Here is a 19,209-nt window from a genome sequence, read left to right on the forward strand (position 1 = left end):
ATTATTTGTATTTTGGAGGACACTGTATTTAGGACGACTGCAGGAAAGACGACCTGTTTCTACCTTTAGGTCATGTTGACACCACTCAAATAAATGCTTTATAGACAGAATTTTAAAGGTTTTCATGAGGGTATTTATTACATTATACATTTAGTAAAAAATCATTTGAATCATGGCAGCATGTCCAGAATGAAAAACTTTTTAATAAATAAATAAAGGAAATTCTTCCATAACTAGCAATGATGACCCCAGTGTGTCCAGTAGACTGTCCAAGCTGTTGCTCGAAAGAGAGAACCACCCTTGACTCAACACCAGGGTTGGTGGTTTTAATCCACTTTTACAAAAGTGTGGCATTAATAACGTGGATTAAAGTTGGTACATGAAGATAAATTATAGATAATCCTACTGACTGGGGATCCCTATAATATGCTCATCAAAGCATCACCAACTGATCTAATGTTTCCACTTGACATTTTCAACATAGGCTACTTCTGACCAGTGTCGGGCAAGTTAGTTGGAACATGCGATAGCCTACAACTGTAAATGGAATTGGTAATTACAAATGTAACTAGCAGTAATAAGTTACATTAAACATTACCATAGACTGTATATAAAAAAAAAATTACATTACTCAGCCCAGCTTGAGCCTTATCCAATAGGTCCATGGCGGTCCATGGCCTTATCAAATCACACAACATCTGGTCCGGGAAATGGAGGTAGGCCCTATGGGTGGGCCCTATCAAGCTGCTGTCAATTAACAGTTCGCCCCAGTGACCTCGGACCTGGGGTCCAGTAGCCTATTCAAGGACCTTTATTTAGCCACAAACTAAAACCCCAGGCTTGAACACAAGATATAAACAAGACAAATTGGAGTTACTGGAAGGCATACTGGCATAAATTGATTAATTTAGCCCTGTCTTCTGTCTCGAGCCACTTCCTAAGAGCTAACAACGTTAACGCTAATCATCTGGACCACGGAGATGAAAACCTGATGTTGATGACTCCCGATAAGGCAAGCAGCATTACAAACATGTTATGGCTACTTAATTTAAAATAGTAATCCCCGGAACTTCATAAAAAAAGTAATCACACATAGGCTATAACTGCAATCACCTACCAACACTTAGCTTGCACCACGCTTTTTTAACTAGCATGTTACGTACCCTAACTAAACATGCTCAAGACACAATACACTAAACATGGGCGTGCTAGCATACATTAAAGCATGCTAACATTTTAAATCTTTATGGGGGAGGCAAAGGCCTACCATATCTTCTCAAAACATAGGCTCTCGAAAACAATATGAGACCATTTAAATTTTTAATGTGGGCTACTCAACATCAATGAATGCAAATTACCAGAGACCAGAGTAATCATTTGGAGTGGTCTCTTTATTTCACTATTTTGGCCTAAAAAAGGGGGGACTTTAAAGTGGTACAATGGTGGCCTCAAAATGGTGAGCACTGAGCAGGGTCGAATTTCACCAAAAAACGGTAGAAGTGAGGAGGGAACTCAGTTACTCTCCACATTGCATATTTTTAATTAAAAAATATAGAGCCGGGAACCTCTTTTTCATGTTCCTATAGAGCTGGGGAGCAAAGATAGGCCTATGACCCCTAAACCAGGGAAAGTTTAGCAGAGTCTGTTGAGACAGCAGTTTGATAAGCTGAGTCTGAGATATCCTAAAATAGCTGCACACAGGATAAACCCTTCAAAAATAGCAAACGTTTGGTTGTGTGTGTGTGTGTGTGTGTGTGAGAGAGAGAGAGAGCCTCATGAGCCCAGTTGTAGCGTGTTTTGTAACAATTTGAGCCTTGAAGTAGATTTCAGCAACATTTTCAATATCAAACTTCTACAACTAGTTGTTATTATGGATTTTTAGTCCCACCCCCCCACACACACTTTCTCACAAGAGCTAGATCATGCCAGCTAGCCAAGGGGGCAGGAAGAGGCCGATGGTCCCAAGCAGGCATACAATGATGAACATCCACAGGAAGATGCGGTCAATCACCATGGCAACATACTTCCAATCCTCTTTCACCTGTGCAGTAGGGAAAGCAACAGAAAGGCACAGAGGGATGACAAAAAATAATAAAGTTATTGTGGTCTGTTCTATAACTTTTTTGTTCATTATGATTTTACAGTTAGTTTAGGGAAGACCCTACATCCACTTTAGCTGTCAATCCTCCCCTGTACATCAAAGTTTAAATAGAGTAAAGCAATAGGCCAAGTCTCTCATCCCTAGAGATATATTAGTACTTCTTGAGTGAATACTATTACCTATCCAAGTTCAGGTATGTATGTTTAAGGTAAAAGTTTCCCTTCCCTAAAGTACTGGCTCATGGGGAGTGAAGTTAATCATGAGCCTTCGCTGGCCAACAGTGATGCAAACCTCATGTACCTCTAAAGAGCAACTCTTATAAAGTAGATGTGTTATGTCATTGATACTTACGCTGAAGTCAGCATCCTCAGCCCTTAGATGGTCTGCAATGTAGTGCACCCCTTCCAAAGCGCGTATAACACTCGGCGAAAGCAGTAATGTTGAGTCTGATACTATATTATCAACTTTAGTTGGCCTTTGAGTGGGATTGACTCTGGCCCCCGTTAACTGTCTGTTTGTCACTGCGACCCCGTCCTGTCGGTTCTGGCTGTTCTGTGGGTTCTTCTGCTGTGGCGGTGGAGTCAGCCCCGGAGGTCTGGGCGAAGGAGGACGGAAGGAGAAATACGACGTCAGCGTTCCCAGCTCTAAATCCTCATAACAGCTTCTGTCAGTGTCTTCTGACACGGTCCCGTCTCGTAACCAGTTGGCGGAGGTGCTGAGGCACTTGCCAGGTTGGTACCCGGCCATCCGGGCCTGCCGCCGGTCCGCCGCCGCTTCCTGCTGGAGCAGCAACAGCCTGCGTCGCCGAGTGTCAGGCGCGGGCCGCCGCATGAACAGCCAGCGTGGGATCAGGTCCAGGAACACAGTGTGGACCCAGCGGGGCATTTTGTGGGTGCTGGGTGAGCGGTGGTGCACGTTAAGCACAAAGACGGTGATGACGATGGACAGGGTGACGAAAATCATAGTGAAGAGGAGGTACTCGCCAATGAGAGGGATAACCAGGGATGTGGACGGTATGATCTCCGTGATGAGGAGGAGGAACACGGTGAGGGACAGCAGCACAGAGATGCACAGAGTGATCTTCTCACCACAGTCCGAAGGCAGATAGAAAACCAAAACGGTGAGACAAGAGATCAGCAGACAGGGGATGATGAGGTTGATAGTGTAAAACAGGGGCAGCCTTCGAATGATGAAGAAGTAGGTGATGTCCGGGTAGATCTCGTGGCAGCAGTCGTACTTCTTGGTGTTGTAAGTTCCCACTGCGTTGATGATGGCCCATTCACCGCTCTCCCAGTAGTTGTTAAGGTCCACGTTGTTTTCAGTTCGCTCCAGGTCAATCTTGGCCTTGTCGTATGTCCAGGAGCCAAATTTCATTTTGCAGTTCTGCTGATCGAAGGGGAAGAAGGTGACGTCGATGCTGCAGGAGCTCTTGTAGATGGCAGGAGGGACCCAGCGAACTTTACCTGTGTGGAATAGGTGAGCTTTCGTCATATGGGTCACAGCAAACTCGCCGTCAGCGCTGGAAAAATAAGTTATCATATGAGTGATAGGGACATACAGAATGAGACTTCAGTTTTAGCTGATTAAAGTTGGAGTCAGCGATTGTGGAGAAAGACTGCTGATAAATTACTTTCTGTCAAAAATAAGTGAATATCTTCTTCACATGACACACTCTGCCTGTACGTACTGTGTGTGCTAAACATTGTCCAGTATTTATTTATACACAGCCTAGGCTATGTTATCACTGGATTCTTTTTACACAGCACGTACGGGTAGCAGCTCGTAAGGAGATATTCACTGATATTGACAAAAACAGATTTTGACAAACATTCTCCATAATCACAATATTAACAATAATATTCTTCTAGAGTTCTAATGCCACTTTTGCTAAAGAAAATTATCTGGATTCGCTTTAGGAACTATGCGATAAAAAAGTGTTATGATTTCCCAGTCATAATCTTCTTCACTAATCTCCCCTCTGTTCATCACCCTAGCGGTGATAATAGCTTCTGCTGAAAACATAATGAGGAGTCCTTATCATTTCATCAGTTCCACACCTTTTTTAATTTAACTTACAAATTGTGATTACACTGGCTCAATGGAGCAGAACTCCATCATCAACCCACTGAGTTTAATCTACACAAAATGAATACAGCAGAAGGGTTTAAAGAAATCTATTGCACAATTGATCCACACCTAAGCAACACACATTTCGAGGATGTCTTCATTTTCGAATGATGCGCATTAAAATTGAATGTCATAAAAATGTTACATTTTAAGTTTGAGACAGGAAGAACTGTTCATGTTAGATCATAATTTTAAGCAGAACAGCAATGTGAACATAAACACGAGCAGAATGTTTTATTCAAGTCCACTAGATGGCGCCATCGTAATCCAATAAAGCAACATCAATTTGAATCAATTTATGACTGTATTATCTTTTAGTTTCTCTCACTCTATTACACACATCCACCTTAGCATGTTAATTAATTTAAAATGTTTAGTTATAACCCTTTAATTGGTTTGAGCCTTTCAGTGCATGAGACATAAATGGTTGATTTGACATGATCATGAAACCACTTTAATAGCATGCTTATGTTAAGAAGGGCTGCATTCACAAGTCAATTATTGGTTAACAAATTGGCAAGAATTTCTATCATCAAATAATTGTTTAACTGATTTTAAAAAGAGAGAATAAAAGTAAAAAAAAAGAATATCTGGTTTAATCTTTGCCCTCATGACAGTAAACTGAACCTGACTTTGGACTTTTGGTTGGACAAAAATAATTTAGCAAGTCAGCTTCAACATTTGGAAATTGTGATAGCTATGTTTAGGGACATTTTATAAACTCAACCATTCATCATGATCAATATTTGACAGATTAAACAATAATAATTAAAAAAGGTAATTTCAGGCCTAATTTTAAGATTCTTGTTATTGTTTTTTATTGCCATATCACCCTTACTTGTTGTAAAGGACAATGTCTGGTACCCATAGGAGCTCTGACGGCACTCTTATCGATGTCACATTATCGTAGTCGGATGGTCTCCAGCGAAGTTTGTAGTCATTCCACTCCTGGGAGACACAAACAACAGCTATACTTTAAGGGACGTTGATGCTTAACCTAACTGTCATATATTTAATTCAATTCTTCATACACTTTAGCACTGTGAACATAAGATTTTACTTGGATATATCAACACGAGAAAGAAACTCTCAATAATAAATAAACACACATTTTTCTGACCTGTTTAAGCCACACATTGGTTGTCATCATCTGGTTCTTCTCATCCTATCAGACAGACAGTCAGACAGACAGACAGACTGACAGAGTTAAAGCTGTCAACTCAGAAGAATATATGCAGAATATGTATATAGAATATATATTTATGTGACTTTTTTTTCATGCGACAGGGCTGAGAGTTTATAATCTAGTTTCCCTTAGTTTGTCTTTGCTACCATATAAAAATGCCAGAATGACATAATTCTACCATGAATCTTCCACATCAACAAAATAACTTGTTTAAATATTAACATGCAGTGAACAGTGTCGACTCACCACATCAATGAGCTGAGCTATGGACAGACCAAACTTGACGATGACGACATCAGAGATGTTGGGCACAGGTCTCGACCACTTGTTGTAACCAGCAAACAGCGTCTTGAAGAGATCATCCTCGGCGTGCGAGTGGGACTTCTCATGACAAACAACTGTAGGCACAATAAAAAAGTACATCTTAAACATTCAAACTGGACAGATGAAATATTGTAATATTTAATATATTAAAGAAAAACTAATATGACACTCTCAAAATTGATATTCACCCACATTCATTCAATTTATTTGGACAGTTTTCACTTCAGGTAATATTAGATTGTATGCCACATATAAAGAATGAAACATGTTTCATGGAAAGTGCCTGCTGAGGAAGAGAACGGTAAGCTGCACAGTGACTGCTGGGATCATACCAAGGTTTTCTCATGCGTGTCTAACATAATCCTCACTGCACAAACAGCAGTAAATCGGGATGACATGATATTGTAAAGATGAGTTTCATGTTTCAGTGCAGCAGCCTACACTGAACATGTTAGACTTCTACTTGGTATAGTCTTATTGATTTTTTCACATCCAAACAAATCCTTTGATCGCTTGATCTCGGGTGCGTGCGTCGCCTGATAAAATCTCCCAAAATGAGCGGGGTGAGACTAGGCAAGTATCCCAACAAGCTGCTTTTAAGCAATAACTTCTTTATCGCTAAAGTGTTATTATTATTATGTATGTTTGGCTTTACAAAAGGGGGTAGCTTCATCAAATTGATTTTAAATATGCAGTCTAGACAGATTTGTGTACGCAGTCTTAGTCACTGTATTATTTTTCCACCGAATGAATTGCATGGAAATGGACAGGAATCAAGTCCCTCTGGGATTACCACTTCCACTTTCATCAATGTAGTCAGTCAATTACACACATCATTACTTGCTTGTGTTAAGTGGAGGTGAGTTCATTTCTCACTGGTGTCAAAGCTGTCTGTCACTCTGTGTTACAACTAATGCATAACATTTCTTTCTGTTTAGTTTCCACAATGTGGTGACCACACTGTGTGTTTCTCTTTGTGTGTACTATATCTTAACTGATATTGGATTTATTAAACCAATAACTGATATTTCAGAGTTTCAAAATATGTTGAATATATGCTATATTTTTCCATCATTTTACGAGAAGATTGATATCACTCTCATGCCTATATGGTTTAAATGTGGAGCTGCAACCAGGAGCCGATTAGCTAAGCCTAAGACTGGAAACAGCTCATTAATTAACATGTTATATGCTATTTGTTTTTTCAGTATTACGTGTGGAAAAAAGTATGTTTGGCAAAGACCCCCCCCCCCCCAAGAAAATATGCTTAAGGTAAGCACAGCGGCTGCTATTAATATTTATTGTACAGACATGACATTGTTCTCCATATTATTTCCCCAAACGATGAGCATCTCCTTGAATAATAATTGTGACAAAAATATATAGTTCTCAGTAGGATACTTTACATTTTCTGAAAATGGTTAACCAACAATATTATGGACTTTATTATAGACTGACATAAACATGACGCCTCCAATTACTTATGTCGGCCAATTGATCAGTCCTGCCCTGTATACATTAGACACTAATTCCCAAGTAATAACATTAAGTATCTGTGTTTTTACAAATACATGAAATGTATGTATATACAATGTATATAGTGGGCGTGTATATACTATTGTATTAATTGGGTTTAAATGCCAATAACACTCACTCCCACAGTGTTAAAGTATATGCAACCCAATGAACTGTTGCTTTACATTTAGGCTCCTAAAACAAGACCTTGGACAACCTGCGCAGCACCTATTGTTGCTTAATAAAGGCTTAATCATTTCCATGTACAATAGTTCTGACTGCCACATTTACACACAACCTGTGGTACAGAAAATCCAGCGGAGAATAACCAGACGTGGTGCTTAAAATGTTTTCCTTGTGCGTACATGTAAATCTGAAAATTATTTAATGCCCATGCTTATTCCTTTGCTTGAGGGTCCTTTACAGAGTAAGGCTGGATAGATGCAAAGTCTCTACGCAGTCACAGTTATCTAACACATATGATCTGTGGCTATCATGTGAAGTGGCTATTTGGGCAAGTCGTGTTTGGTTAAACCAAAGTAAAAAAAAAAGAAAAGGCACCAGACATGACAGATGATTTGAATTAGGAGTATGAGTTAATTTGCCCATAGTGCACTTTGGTTTATCATTCTGGCAAACAAGCAGGAACCAGAGACTCTTCATCTGATCTTTTGACAGTCCTCTGGTGAGTGTTTATCTGTCAGCACTAGGGGTGTAACGGTACACTAAAGTCACGGTTCGGTACGTACCTCGGTTTTGAAGTCACGGTACGGTACAGTACGGTACGGTTCATAGTTAAGGGAGAATGAACAGCTTTAGCTGTCAGTAACTAGCTGACAGTATGTAACATACAAATAAAATGCATAACAAATATAAAAATACTGCTGCAATTCTCCAATAAATAAAATACTTATTAAATACTAGTGTAGGTTCAGTATAAACTAAAATTGCAATGAAAAAATATACAGTAGGCTATTAATGGGCCTTTTTGACTTTAAAAAAAGAAAATATTGATGCAGCTCTCTTAACCCATTGATGACTATGGCAATCTAGGATGCATGTCCTTAATGCCTGAGGGTTTTCTGAAAAAATTGTATGAATTGTCAAGTCTACCAAAACCTTAATATCTAAGCCTGCGTAGCACATAGAAACATGAAATAAAATACATTTAAAAGTTAAGGTTCACAGGTTTTATTTAAACATGCTCCCTTAGCGCTTACAAACCAACACATTTTTCTAAAAATCGTCAAAATTAGATGGGGGAGAAAATAAATAAATAAATAATATAAAATATTTAAAAATAATGTGCTAAATGAGGTTATATAATCCTGCTTCCTTTTAGCATGGATAGTAGTGACTGAGTGTACAGTGGAGGGATAAAGATAGACAGATATAGGAAGGAGAAGATCGCTTTATTTTATCATTTAGTTCAGTTATCACTGGCACCATAAATCCGACTTCCCAGTACAACTGGAACTACTGACTCCTGCTGTCGGGAGCCGATCAGCTGGTCCAAACGGCTGTATACCACGGAGATGAAAACGAAACTGAAACTTAACTATCGCCTGGCTGGGCTGAATTTGAGTTGGAGCAGCAAAATATAGCCTAAATTCATAAATATTGTTAATAAATAGATGCAATGTGTTGTGTGATTTTCGTCAGTAGCCTTTTGGCTATATAGTAGACCTAGATTCTGCGCTCCGAACGCCACTAACTGTTCTGTAATAGCCTACACTATCGCCCCGAATTTTTTTTTATTTATTTATTTATTTTGGTGCCTTCTAAAATGCATGTTCGACGTGTTGCCGCATAGGCGATCGCAGTGAAACAACCGACATTGTTCCAAACGTCTATCACTGTTTTCATAATTCACCTGGAATCTTAAGTTATCTCTCAAACGGGATTTGAATAACAGGGGGGCGCCTGCAAGCTCCGGTTTCCTGTTGACTTTCGTCATGCAGTTCGCTCTCTGTTCGATAGCACTGTATAACATCTTTATTTGCACTAGGCCTACTGATAGACTGTAAACGAGGTTTACTATAACTGCTAATAGTGATGCAAACGGAACACTAGAGTGGAGAGCTGTTTATCTCTTGCTCTGACTGCTGCGTGAGAACTCGGCCGCCTGTCAGTGCTCTGGGACGGGGGGAGTGGCTGCGGAGTCACCCGCTGCTCGTTTAGAAGTTAAGAGCGATACATGCTTTAGCGACAGCCAGGGTCTCCAAAAGTCACCAATAACACCAGAAGAAGCGGCTAGATTGGTCGCTTATTTTGAAAAAAGAGTCGCCAGAGGGGTTTGAAAAGTCGCTAAATATAGTGACAAAGTTGCTAAATTAGCAACACTGCCTGACCCTCATGCTCACCATGGAGATAAGAGACTCTCAATCGCTGGCTGCTACTGCGCACGTGCGAGCCGAGCCAGAGGCTAAATGGTCCGGGGGGAACTCCGACGACAAGTTTTAAGTGCTACACAGCAAAACAAGCCTGTACATTCGCCATATAATGCTATGTACGCCACGAACGGACCGCGGTCCACCTCTGTAACACCAAATACGTGCCTGTACCGTCACGGTACGGTACAAATACATGTACCGTTACACCCCTAGTCAGCACATGTGGAAAGGACCAGATGTGGCCTCCTTGGTGCAATAGATCAAAGCCTCCTGCCAGCTGAGATTTGAAAGTAGAGGACACCTCCAACATCCTGCATGCTGGGCCGTGGATGTTGGATCGTGGCCAAGCCCCTTGGCGAGGCTTACAAAACAATGACCAGTTCGGATGATCGAGTCAGCAGCTTCTCAGGCCAGAGGCGCTCTCGTGAAATTGGGCTGTCAAATACTTTAAGAGGAAAAAGATCACACACAAAAAACCCAACATGCAAAAAAAAAAATGTGCGTGGATTGACAGAAAAGCTGAACTCTGTCAGCGCCCGCACACCTGATCGCTGTAGCATGTCAACATGGAGGGAGGGGACATAGACGCTACTTTGATCTCATAGTGTAGGCTGTGTTTTTAAACCCTCTTTCACATATGCCATGAGAAGACATGTTAACTTCGACTTATAAGTTTGAGCGATATGAACATTTTGAGGATTCACAATTGTATAGAAAAATAATAAATAATAAAATAATCATAAAACATTATTAAAACTCTTAAAATGGCTCTTTAACTTACTGGTATCTGTTTACCTTACATGTTGTTATGAAACAAATATTTGTATCGCATTACAGAAAGGACACACATTTTTTCTTAGTTAAAAACAATCAACAATCCTAAAAAAAGTACTTTTTTGTGGGGAATAAATGGGCAAGCAAAGCCTTCAGCAGTGATGTCAGGTTTTGGATTGGTTTGAAAGATCCAGCTCTCCCTGAAGCAAATTTTAAAAAGTTAGGAAATCAATATAGGACTTTAGCGAACTAGACAGCTTTTAAAAGAACTTGTGAGGATATTCACGATCCCCCTGATTTTTGAAATTCAGCACAATCAACTCACTGTGACTTCTTATATAATCTTATATCCTCCCACCCCTACCAATTATTTAACAATTTGAAGGGACAAATCTGACCATTAGGCCTAACCTCCACTAAATAATTAACCACAACTAAGATGTTGTAACACATTGTTTGAAATAATTTATGTCACGGTTCTGGGGACATTTCTTGTGAAGTGCACTGCTTTTATTTAGTAATTTCTGAATTATCATGTTTAAAGATATACCAAATTCTCAGAGAGGAACAAAGACACACTAGATTGGTCTCATGTTTCATTACAAATAAAATAGCAGTGACCACACAGGAAGTGAAATACAGAGGGCTCCAGAATTGGTATGCCACATTTCTGCTAAGGGAGAAGATGAATCAATGACGGGGCTCCGTATCACGTTGCCAAGATGTGAAACTAATACAAACCATACTGTAGCACGAGGACGGGGTGAGGTGGCTAATTGTGTGGCATTTTAGCAGACTGGCACGAGCGCGATTATCTAAATATTAGAAAAGCATTGTGGGTGAAATGAAGGCGTGCTAATTACATCGATGATGTTGAGATTGAAAGGTAAGCCTAATATTTAGCTACTTTTAAGCCGGTACACTTTTAATTAATTTGGAGTTTATCACTTATTACCTTGCTAAATTGTTTAGTGAAACTCTTGCTGTCGTGCCTGAGAGTAAGCATGTTGTTGTGATAACATATTTAAACCTTTACTCATGGGCTATATAGTCTATGGTTAAACATTACATTCGGCTTTTTCAAAGTGGCACAAGCTATTACGATATAGTTTGCACGTTTATCCACCTCTCCGTTTTGTAAAATGCATTTTTTTAAAAAGTGCTTACCTGAGTGACACAGGAGTAGGAAGGAAAGAATAGCCGTCCACGCGGAGAACAGGTGGTTGCGTTCCATGTTGTACTGTGCTGCGCGTAAGGACGCTAACTTCACCGGAGAGCACGGTGTTTCCGTCCGTCGCCAAAACGTTACCTTGATATAGGGACGTGCGAGCAAAAACTGTCATCTTCGTAGCTCAGAGGCATATCGGGACAACCTCAACGCTGTTACTACCGCCGCGTATATATCTGTGGGCGGGGAGGGAGTGTGACGAGACTCCGGTGAAAAAACTTTAGCAAAGCTCAGCATCAATGAACGTGTCGCCGTGTTCACTTTAGTCCTTTTTAAAGACTGAATTAGTTCGGGTTAACGGAGCTTCTGTTTCCTTGTTCCAAGAGTATGTCCGCGCACTGTAGTCGGTAAACTATCCATCACCCAGTGCTGAACCAGGGAGCGGCTGTATCGCTGAAGCTTTCCTCTGGTGCATTTGCAGACTTAAGCATCAGTTCATAATTGAGCAAATCTTAAGGAATTTAATTACGGAAAATAGTCCAATTGGTTGCTTTGTTTATAGGCTATTTCTATTATCCAAGCAATCCCGAGATTTTTACGCGCGGTGCCAAGAATTTACGCATCCTCGGTGACCTAATCTAAGACTTCGATATCCATTTTAAATTTTAAATAATTTGTTTTCTATGATGAGAAGCATTGTCAGCGGCCACTCTGGTCTATGTGGGTCGGCAGAATTGCAGCATCCACTGTGAGAAGACTGGACACGTACTTAGCGTCTTTCATCTGGTACCTTTAACAGTTCCTCCTCCCTTCTCTCTCGCTCTCGCTCTCTCTCGTTCACGCGGGCGCGCGCGCACACACACACACACACACACACACACACACACACACACACACACACACACACACACACACACACACACACACACACAAATTTATTCTAAAAGGGGAAACTTGAAAATGGGATATTATCAAACGATTACTAAAATTACAAACATCCATGGGATATTTTCAATGGGAAACAACTAAGGGGCACGCTGGTGAATTACCATGTTCAGAGGAGTTTTAGTGTGAATGAATGGCAAGAATTGCAGAACACAAATGTAATCTTTCCAAAAAATTTAACAGAAGTCTGATTGATGGTTTTGCTGAATAAAACATTCTTCCTATCGTATACTTTACATTCATATTATTACACTTTTTATAAATTGCAAACATGAAAAAGCACTCACAGCTAAAGCACAATTTTCACTTTTGAACAGGAAGATCCAATGAAGACTTACAAATATTTTCTTTTTCTTGTCATAAAGTTTACATTCTGTGTAAAATCTGGCATTACTTTGAACGAGCAGATTCCAAGTTTCTTTGTTTTAAGAGTTTTATCAAGTTTTACTCCTGCTTATTTTTCTCCTTGCACAGTGAGGAATTGTTTATACAATATATGTCCCCTTTTACAGTTAAATGCATCATTTTCTCCAAAGAAGATCTGTGATTTTTAACAATGCCATCCTTCCATTGTCCTCCTTATGTTTTTGTTTGAAACACATCTCCATTGAGTCATCCTGCCCTTATCCTGGCCTCAATCCTGACCCTGCAACCAGATGGCCAATGCATATCTTCCTCTGGAGAAAACAAACAGAGTCGTTGTGTTCGGTCTCGGAAGGCCAATCTAGTTTTAGCCATAAACACTCAACTTGGCTTAAACCTGCACCACAGACTGTTGCCATGTTTGACCTCACCAAATTCCAGGAATAAGGCCTGGATGGAAAATTATATTTTATGGGTTACAGGGGAAGTTTGGAGAGAGGGAAATCATTTATTTTACCCAACCATTTGTCCTTGCTGTGTTCTCTCATTGTTCACATATGTGAACATATACACAATTCCTTTAATCTTTGAAACATGTTGATTCTTACAGATGATGTAATGGCTGATGTTGACTCATATAGTTTAACTGATTTAAAATCTTAGACTTCAGGAAGCTATATTTCCTTTATTTGAGGTCCAACACAGGGTACCAAACATTTACAGGTTGGAGGATGACATGTGAGCACTGTTTTTTTGGACACCTCTTTAACGATGTATTTTGGCAATGTCTTTTAGCTGCTTGGAGAATGAAGCATGCAGGGCCTGCGATGAGATCTCCAGCGTGTTGGCGATGTCTGCAGCAGCACGGAGCATGTCTTCAAAGGCCAAGGACTCTTCTCTGATTCTGCTCCGGAAGAACAGCAATCCAGGTCAGTCCACAAGCAAAAGGGGGGAAGAGACAGGGGATGTGGAGAGAGACATAGTAAGTGAAGGAGGAGCTGATGATATCAAATACATTCTGGTGAGTGTGTAGGGGGATGGGGTAGCTTTAACAGAAACATGTGGTTTCTGTTAAAGTTGATTGTGTAATGGGAAAGAGAGTGTAAAAAGAAAGGAGAATCAAATACAATGCCAAATAAATGACAAACATTGAAGCAGGACAGAGACAACAACAGAAGCACCATACCATTAATTTAAAGAACATGCATACGCCCACATGTGCTACAGGGTTTGACACTAAGGTTTTTAAAGCACTTGCCCATAGGGAAAGTACAGGTTATGTTTTACTTTCCCTAATAAAAACAAAAAACAGTTTTTTATTATAAATATAATGTAACTATACCTTTTAGCAAACAGTGTCTCTGCTGCAGGCCACTGCACACTGCTTAATTGCAAAATATAGCCTACTCTATCTTTTTTGTGAATTGGCGGAAAACAGTTGTTTTGCAGTCTCTAAAACACTTGAATAAATAGCCTATTTAGAATATTGACAACCCCCCAAAAATCCACTTGCTCGTTCGGGCAACCAGAAAGTAATCTCAACTTGCCCAAACATAATTTTTAGTTGCCGCGGGCAAGTGGGCAACCGTAAGTGTCAACCCCTGTTTACAACAGCTGTAAGAAGAGTAGGAAACAAACATTGAAACCAGATTACACTGTAAGCAGAGACACAATGCAGGAGGCTAATAACTTTCTTAATTTCTTTTGATTGACATGTGCTTTGGGTAAGACAGGATGACACAGCAGTCATCAAAGCAGTTGCCTCTGCTCAGATAAAAGGCAAAATATTACTCATCTCTGCCATCATTTCAACCCAGATCCTTAATCCCACGATTTTCAATAGCAATTACCACTATTACCGACCAATAATAGCTGATCTTTTCTAGCTTCTTCCATTACCTCTACTTTTATGAAGCTCAGCACAAATACATTCTTCCTAACTTCTGGAGAAGATTTCACTCACTTCTGCATTCTGATTCGGGTGCCCGACACTTCCCCCTCCAGCTGTTTTTCTAGGTCTTCTTCAGCTTTCTCTACCACCTCATGGCAACTCTTGTGGTCCTCTGTGATGCCAATGAGATTTTCCTTAATCACATCTTCATAGCTCTGATCTCCCAGCTCTGCCCCCAAAAACTGCACCAAGTTCTCCATCACCGCCTCGTTCCCATGCTTGATGGCCTGCAGATAGGCCAGCTCCTCTTTCTGAGCCTTCAGCCTTCGAGCTGCAGCAGCATTAGTGCTAAAGTGGACCGAGCACTTGTCCGGTTCAGCCTCATACTGCAGCGTTGGTAAAGATGTCGGTGGGAAAGCTGATGATGCGATCCAGTCTTGGTTGTTTATCAGCCTTGCAGGCTCATCACCAACTGCCTGCAACGACTCATTGGTGACCATTATCGCCGAGTAGCTTTCGAAGCCTGAACCCCAATCTCCACTTTGGCAGAGTGCTGGCGTTGCCATGGACACCCAGGCCAAGATGAAGGGCATCCAACAATGCCGCATTGTAACCTGGAAAGAGGAGGAGGTGAGTGACTCTGAATAACTTGACTGACAGTAGGTTAAAGGTGTCTTACATGTTGGGAAATAAGCTTTTTTTAAATTGAAATAGTCCAATACAAAAACTTTAATTAACTAGCGATTTTCTGGGGACCTCTCCTAACATCTATTTCCTTTTTGTAAAAAAAAATCGCAAAAAACCATACGATTGTATTGCATAGTGTTTTCCCTCCTCTCTGCATGTGTTCGCTGTCACTTTGTCATTTAAAGAATTTGCCATCTATGCTTCCCTCTCTTCCTATATGTTTTTAAAAGTTGTATCCAGGTTTGTTAGGTAGAGCCATTGCAGATATCTTTCTTCTCATCTAAATATTTAGTTAATTCAGAAACTAAAACTTATTAAGATTCTCATAGCTTAAGTGAAATGTTGAGTCCGTTGACCATTGCCATGTTTTATCGAGATGCACAGAATGAATGCCCAGTCATGCCTGCTGTAGCGGACGCCGTAAAATTGTCAATTTATTTCAAGATGACTTGTGGTGTGGCCCAAACCCATAAAAACAACCAACAGTTGGCTGCTCTTTCACCTCCTTCCTCCCTCCCCCCTCCCCTGTGATTACTTTAAATGGTGACCTCACATATGTTACAGCAGCTAAAAGAGGAGCTTTAACACACACATTCAAACCAATCCAGACTTCAAGCAGACACACATTTCTGAAGATTTGCATCATGATGTAAGAGTAATAAGGGTGCTGATTTCCTTTGATTGACGTATGCATTGTAACCGACAGGATGGCACGTCTGAACGAATCATTGAGGTTCATTTGGACATTTTGAATGTTACAGATTATGATAAGATTTTTTACTTGGGTGTTTACAAACATGTTTGTACTAAAATATATATCTTCTACTTTCCTGTGATTAGTCAATCTTTATACCTAAACCCACCCCTCATACATTGTTAACCCTCAAGTTTGCAAAACTTTAAAACAACATTTTCAAAAGTCTAAAATTTGTGTTGTAACTAAGTTTGTCATGTGTTAACAAAATTGACAAATCACATTTGTAGGTGAATTTAACGTGAAACTTGTTAAAAGGTGAGAGCAAGAAAACACTTGAATGCTGAATAACTTGACAATCTTTCGAGGCATTTAAAGCTCCCTGACTGGAGAGCTGAAGCACAGCATGTCCCAAACCTTGTATTTGTCTGTACTTTTACTGCACTTATGGAACAGAGTGACAACTGTTTCAGCCTAGTGACAGAATCCAGCCAAATGGAAATGTAATTCTGCTTAAAATATTACTTTATTTTGTCTGTGTTCAAATACGGCTGCAGCAGTAAAAGGCACAAGTCAAAGGACATTTAGGGTGTATTCACACAGGGAAAGTCCGCTGGTTCACTTGCTTTGGTCCAGACTAAATAGAGTTTAGATTTTTTTTGTTTGGTGTGGTCCACTTTCATATTGCCCCTTTTGTAAGTGAACCAGCATTACGAAGCAAAACCACACGTGATCTGAGGGACACACGTGATCTGAGGGACATTCCGGGGTGGAGAGAAGCAGGAAGAACGAAATAAAAACTGCTAAATATATAATTGATATAATATGGGGTTAAAAAGAATAAAACGGCCTACATCTAGTCTATAAATAAAGAAGAAAAAAATCAAATTATTGTTGTTTCATATGGTTATAATATGTAGCCCTATGACAATGCCACGTTATGTGGCTTGTAGTCTACGATGTGAAACATCATTTTTACTGTATTTTTGCTGCTGGACGTGCGGCTCGCGAGAAGAATAGGCTCATGCCGACCCTCAGCTAATTAAGCTGTGTATCAGCCGTCATAGTATTGACGGTCCCGTTCATGGGAAGCAAAATAAAAACACTCACTTCTTGCGCAGCGTGAACCTGCTGGCACTGTGCGGGAGACGCTCCCCTCTCCTTCATCTGATCGCTGAACACATTCAGCATTTTTACGCGTCCTCTCGATAAAATGTAATATATTGTTCTGGGCTCCCGGTCAAACCACAATTTATCGTCCTAACAATGGCGACAAAAACACTTTCCCATATGTGTGAAGCTGACGGCAATTTATTAAAAAAGAAAAGGCACAGTGCTTCCTGCATTCGGGTCGGATCGAGTCCGGACAAATTCACACCACAAACGAACTGCAGCAGAGTGTGTTTGGAAACGCACCGAGACTACCTCTTCAGCTGGGTCTCGGAGCGCTTCTTTGGTCTGCCCCCTAGTGCGATTGCTGTATTCACACCTGCCTGAAAGATGCGCACCAAAGGCGGAAGTGCACCTGAGTTCGTTTCAACCAAACTAAACACGGCATGTGTGAATACACCCTTAATGACATTAATTCAGTCTCTAAAAGGCCTGCTTACCAGAGCCACAACTGCTCCTCTCTGTGTCACAGATTGGCAGGAGCAGTTGCCTTTGTCTTCAGAAAATGTCTTCACAATTTCCAAGCTAGCGTCTTATGTTTTAGTTGAAGAGGTGTTTGTGTTAGACTCTCTGTGGCCTGTAGTAACCTTTTCTGGCGTCACTGTGATGGATCTGTCACTGTGAAGTTTCTTTATAGGCTGACTTTTCTTTTGGCTTCAAATGGCAGAAGCTCGCCTGCAGAATGAAAGCGACACACTGCCAAAAGCTTCGGAAACCATTAAGATATTTCAATATTTGTTTGTTTTTGGGTTGTTTGGCATATTATCGATTAATTGACTAATTGCTTCACCTCTAATTTGATAGGATTAATTTATGGATTCCCTCCAAGCCTCGTCACTGTAAAAGTACATCTTGTATTTGATCCCTGGCAACATCCTTAGCTGTGGGTCAGAGCTAATGTAGCTGAGTGTATGTGGTGTAGCTGCAGCTCTCCCCTGTGGCCCCTCTTGTCAAATGCGGAACAGGTGTGTTTCACAGGTGTCCCAGCACTCAACCGCTCCAATGTTTCTATGACAACAAGGTATTTGGCAATAAGCCAGCCAGTAGGGAGGCCTCACAGGTTCATGGGCCTCATAGGTAATCATGTAAGGTGGATACATACTCGGCAGCATAGTAATTAGAGAGACAAGTAGAGATGTGGTTGCAAACATACACACCTATATAGCAACATGTGCAGTACAGTAATACCATTTGACATAGAAGAAAGGTCACATCAAGTTTCCATTCAACCAGAGCAACCATCAGCAGCAATAATAGCATATTTCCATAAAACAGTCAGCTCTCTGAAAGTTCTAATATTTATCTACTTCTACCTATGTGAAGCCATGTGAAAAAGTCTCCGCCTCTGAATACTCTATAAAGTTTTATAAATCCAAAAAACAAACTTACCTAACTCCAGTAATTTTTCACAGTTAGATTCTGCCACCACCACTTTTTCAGTCAAGCAAAATGATACAAAAGGCTCTGGTCTAAAGTCCCCAAGCACAGAGAACAAATACTCACTTGGTTTCCTTCTTCATGACAGGGAAAGAAATTCAGACACACGCACACACAATTAGGGTTTGGCTGGAGATTGTGGTCGTCTGTGTGCCCCTGTCTGCTGACGGGGAGGGGAAGGTAGGGGAGGGGGATGTTTGCTGCAAAGGCTGAAACTGAATGATTTCTTTCTTTTCAGTGGAAAGAGGGGCTGGAAAAAGGAGGAGTAAAGAGGGGGACGTAATGTACTTTGCATCTGGTGGGGGACAGAGGAAGCATGTGGGTTCTTAAGTATGGGGGGAAATGTCTTTTTATGGCCATGCTGGATATACATTTAATTTATTCTAGGAATGGTTGCAATAAAATGTCTGCAGTATGCACTTAGGTAATTTAAA

At 40.6% G+C, this 19,209-nt stretch overlaps 2 protein-coding genes across 3 annotated transcripts; both read right to left on the reverse strand.

The window, feature by feature from the left end:
• Positions 1-81: 81 nt before the first annotated feature.
• On the reverse strand, positions 82-12,173 carry chrna2b (cholinergic receptor, nicotinic, alpha 2b (neuronal)). The gene is made up of 6 exons (XM_080048285.1): positions 11,588-12,173; positions 5,661-5,812; positions 5,349-5,393; positions 5,067-5,176; positions 2,453-3,620; positions 82-2,041 (listed from the first exon to the last, which is right to left on the reverse strand). The coding sequence occupies exons 1-6, from the start codon at positions 11,652-11,654 to the stop codon at positions 1,916-1,918; spliced, it is 1,668 nt and encodes a 555-aa protein (XP_079904411.1). The 5' UTR covers positions 11,655-12,173; the 3' UTR covers positions 82-1,915.
• A 563-nt stretch (positions 12,174-12,736) lies between these two features.
• On the reverse strand, positions 12,737-18,972 carry LOC307265838 (uncharacterized protein). 2 transcript variants are annotated; one of them, XM_080047651.1, is made up of 3 exons: positions 18,842-18,972; positions 14,860-15,401; positions 12,737-13,800 (listed from the first exon to the last, which is right to left on the reverse strand). In XM_080047651.1, exons 2-3 carry the CDS (start codon positions 15,393-15,395, stop codon positions 13,662-13,664), a joined length of 675 nt encoding a protein of 224 aa, XP_079903777.1. In that variant the 5' UTR covers positions 15,396-15,401; positions 18,842-18,972; the 3' UTR covers positions 12,737-13,661. The 2 variants fall into 2 exon arrangements, with proteins under 2 accessions (XP_079903777.1, XP_079903778.1); XM_080047652.1 differs by having other exon boundaries at positions 18,728-18,856.
• Between the last annotated feature and the right edge of the window lie 237 nt (positions 18,973-19,209).

This window comes from Ammodytes marinus, assembly GCF_949987685.1.
Source record: "Ammodytes marinus genome assembly, chromosome: 19".
NCBI classification, from domain to species: Eukaryota; Metazoa; Chordata; class Actinopteri; order Uranoscopiformes; family Ammodytidae; genus Ammodytes; species Ammodytes marinus.

Coding starts and splice junctions, on each gene's coding strand:
- chrna2b (XM_080048285.1), bottom strand. CDS start 11,654: ATGGAACGCAACCACCTGTTCTCCGCGTGGACGGCTATTCTTTCCTTC. Junction 5,813..11,587: donor CCTACTCCTGTGTCACTCAG/GTAAGCACTTTT, acceptor TTGTGCCTACAG/TTGTTTGTCATGAGAAGTCC. Junction 3,621..5,066: donor GACATTGTCCTTTACAACAA/GTAAGGGTGATA, acceptor TTATTTTTCCAG/CGCTGACGGCGAGTTTGCTG.
- LOC307265838 (XM_080047651.1), bottom strand. CDS start 15,395: ATGCGGCATTGTTGGATGCCCTTCATCTTGGCCTGGGTGTCCATGGCA. Junction 13,801..14,859: donor ACCCGAATCAGAATGCAGAA/GTGAGTGAAATC, acceptor CTTCCGGAGCAG/AATCAGAGAAGAGTCCTTGG.